Source organism: Haliaeetus leucocephalus, unplaced genomic scaffold (assembly GCF_000737465.1).
Source record: "Haliaeetus leucocephalus isolate CR32 unplaced genomic scaffold, Haliaeetus_leucocephalus-4.0 Scaffold282, whole genome shotgun sequence".
NCBI classification, from domain to species: domain Eukaryota; kingdom Metazoa; phylum Chordata; class Aves; order Accipitriformes; family Accipitridae; genus Haliaeetus; species Haliaeetus leucocephalus.
The window spans coordinates 42,162-44,489 of record NW_010972718.1 but is presented as its reverse complement, the minus strand read 5'-3'; the positions used below and the strand labels follow the sequence as shown (position 1 = coordinate 44,489).

The 2,328-nt window shown below is 67.2% G+C and overlaps 1 protein-coding gene across 1 annotated transcript in view; it reads right to left on the bottom strand.

Moving 5' to 3' along the window:
- The window catches only part of COL11A2 (collagen, type XI, alpha 2), a 16,488-nt gene that overhangs the window by 7,699 nt on the left and 6,461 nt on the right, over window positions 1–2,328 (bottom strand). The window contains exons 14-24 of the mRNA XM_010569922.1: window positions 2,067–2,111; window positions 1,857–1,910; window positions 1,662–1,706; window positions 1,476–1,529; window positions 1,273–1,380; window positions 1,110–1,163; window positions 980–1,033; window positions 786–830; window positions 562–615; window positions 372–416; window positions 1–94 (exon numbers count right to left, since the gene is read on the bottom strand). The exon at window positions 1–94 is cut by the window's left edge and continues 9 nt beyond it. Of these exons, the coding sequence (XP_010568224.1) occupies window positions 1–94; window positions 372–416; window positions 562–615; window positions 786–830; window positions 980–1,033; window positions 1,110–1,163; window positions 1,273–1,380; window positions 1,476–1,529; window positions 1,662–1,706; window positions 1,857–1,910; window positions 2,067–2,111 (652 nt within the window). The remainder of the gene's footprint in view (window positions 95–371; window positions 417–561; window positions 616–785; window positions 831–979; window positions 1,034–1,109; window positions 1,164–1,272; window positions 1,381–1,475; window positions 1,530–1,661; window positions 1,707–1,856; window positions 1,911–2,066; window positions 2,112–2,328) is intronic.

The following is a 2,328-nucleotide window of genomic DNA, read 5'->3' as shown; positions in this document are numbered from 1 at the left end:
GGGTGGGGTGGGGTGGAGGGGGCGGAACCCCACTACTTACGGGGGGTCCTTTGGGTCCCGGGAAGCCGTTGGGTCCCTGCGGTCCTGGCAGGCCCTAGAAGGGAGAAGAGCGGGGTTACGGCACGCAAGGGACGGTGCTAATTAACACAGAGCTCGTTAGCAGAGCATCACCGAGCCCCCACCCCCAGCATGAGCGTTGTGCGCCGGGGGTCTGGGTGACAGTAGGCACTGGGGGGGTGGTCACAGAGCCCGGCACAGGCACGGTGGCTGCAGGGTGGGTGGCTGGTGAGGATGTCACCAGGGGACACCAGCTGGGACCCCCCCTAAATCCAGAGACCCCCCCCTAAATCCAGACCGGGACACCCACTTACCCGTTCACCCGGGGGGCCATGGGGGCCATCGCTGCCAGACGTGCCCTGGGGAAGCGAGGAAGGGGAGAGGTTTTGGGTGCCCAGCAGGTGACCGGCTCCGGCACACTTTGGTGCCAGAGCCACCCCACGCGTGTGTGATTGCACACGCACAAGGGTTTGGGGTCACCCCAGGCCCCCCCCCAAAACTGACCTTCGCCCCTGACTTTCCAGTGGCTCCTCGTGGTCCTCGCTGGCCCCTGGGACCCTGTGGGGTGGGGGGGTGACGGATGGTTTATCAGCCCCCCCCACATACACAGGGAGCCCCCCACCCCACAGATTGGGGGGTGCTGAGTCCCCCACTCCCAGGGCGCTGGCTGGAGAACACCCCGGGGGGGGAGAGCACAACCGCCCCCCTTAACCGTGCCCCATACTCACCGTGGGGCCACGCTCGCCCCTGGGACCCGATTTGCCAGACAGACCCTATAAGATAGAGCACTTCAGTGACACGATGGGGGGGGGGGACAGGGCAGGGACAACCCCCCCAGCATTTGTGCGTCCCCTCTGCTCCACAGCTGGTCCTTGAGGGGGGGACACACATGAGTTTAGGGGGTGTGGGGGGGGTCACTCACCCGTGCGCCCTTCTCGCCATTGCTGCCTGGGAATCCGGGGAAACCTTGCGATCCCTGGGGATGGAGAGGAGTTGGGGTGAGCGGTGATGGGGGGGGGCATGTGGGGCAGCCCCATAGCCACCATACTTACCTTGGGACCCTGACGGCCCGGGTAGCCGGGCAGGCCTGGCACTCCCAGCTTCCCCTGTGGGAGACAGACGTGACGGGGGGGGTGTCACGGGGGTCTTCGCTGGCCCTGTGGCAACGGCATGCCACCCCCCCCACCCCTCGCCGCCACGGCCGTGTCCCCTCACCTTCTCTCCGACCAGCCCGATGGGACCGGGGTCGCCGGTGGGTCCCGTCCGCCCCTTGGGACCTTCGGGTCCGTCCTCACCCCGGGAGCCCGGCATGCCGACTTCACCCTGCGGGAGATGCCAGGGTGGGGGGCATCAGGGTGGTCCGACCGGGGCAGCAGCCCTTGGGGGGGATGTCAGGGAGCCCTCCCCCATGCACCTACCCGGTCTCCTTTGACACCCATGTCCCCCTTGAAGCCAGGGAAGCCTTCCTCGCCCTGCAGAAGAGGATGAGGATGGAGATGCTAGCATCAAGGCATGGGGGACAGTGATGCAGCCCAGCTGCCGGCCGGCGAGCACCGCACCGCCGGTGGGGTGGAGTGGGGGGGGGTACAAGGACGGACACCCACCTTCTCACCCTTGTGTCCTTTCAGCCCCCGGATGCCGTCCACTCCCTAGGGAGAGAGGAGCAGGGTGACCCCCGGTGCAAGAAGGCGTCACGGCTCCGGATTCCTCCCATTTTTTTTCCCCCCAAAAAGCAGTGTTGGCCGATATCCACTGGCCCCAGCCCCGCCCCCCCCCCCAAAAAAAAATCAGGTACTGACCTTCACACCGCGTGGGCCTGGGTAGCCGATGGGTCCCTGGGGACCCGAGGGGCCCTGCGGAGAGAGGGGGAGGTTTGTACTGTGGGCCAGGGGACATTTGGGGGGGTCACCCCCCACAGACACGGGGTCGGGGCTGCCCGTTTTCCCCCCTGGGGTGGGGGAGCAAGAGAGGGGCAGAGCCCGGGGAGGGGGGGACACGTGGTGCGTTACCTGGTTGCCCTTGGTGCCAGGGGGTCCTTCCTTCCCAGGGTGGCCCTGGGGACAGAAGAGGGGATGAGGAGAGAGCGTGAGATGGGGCACGCAGCCGTGTGTGTGTGTGTGTCCCCCCACCCCCCCGGACCCACAACCAGTCCCTTTGGTGGCTTCATCCCAGCCTGGGTTGTCCAGACTGGGGGGGACAGCGGGGTCAGACAGGGCTGGCCCGTGGCTGGAGCATCCTTCGGATGCTGGCTGCATCCCTGCCCCCAGGGCA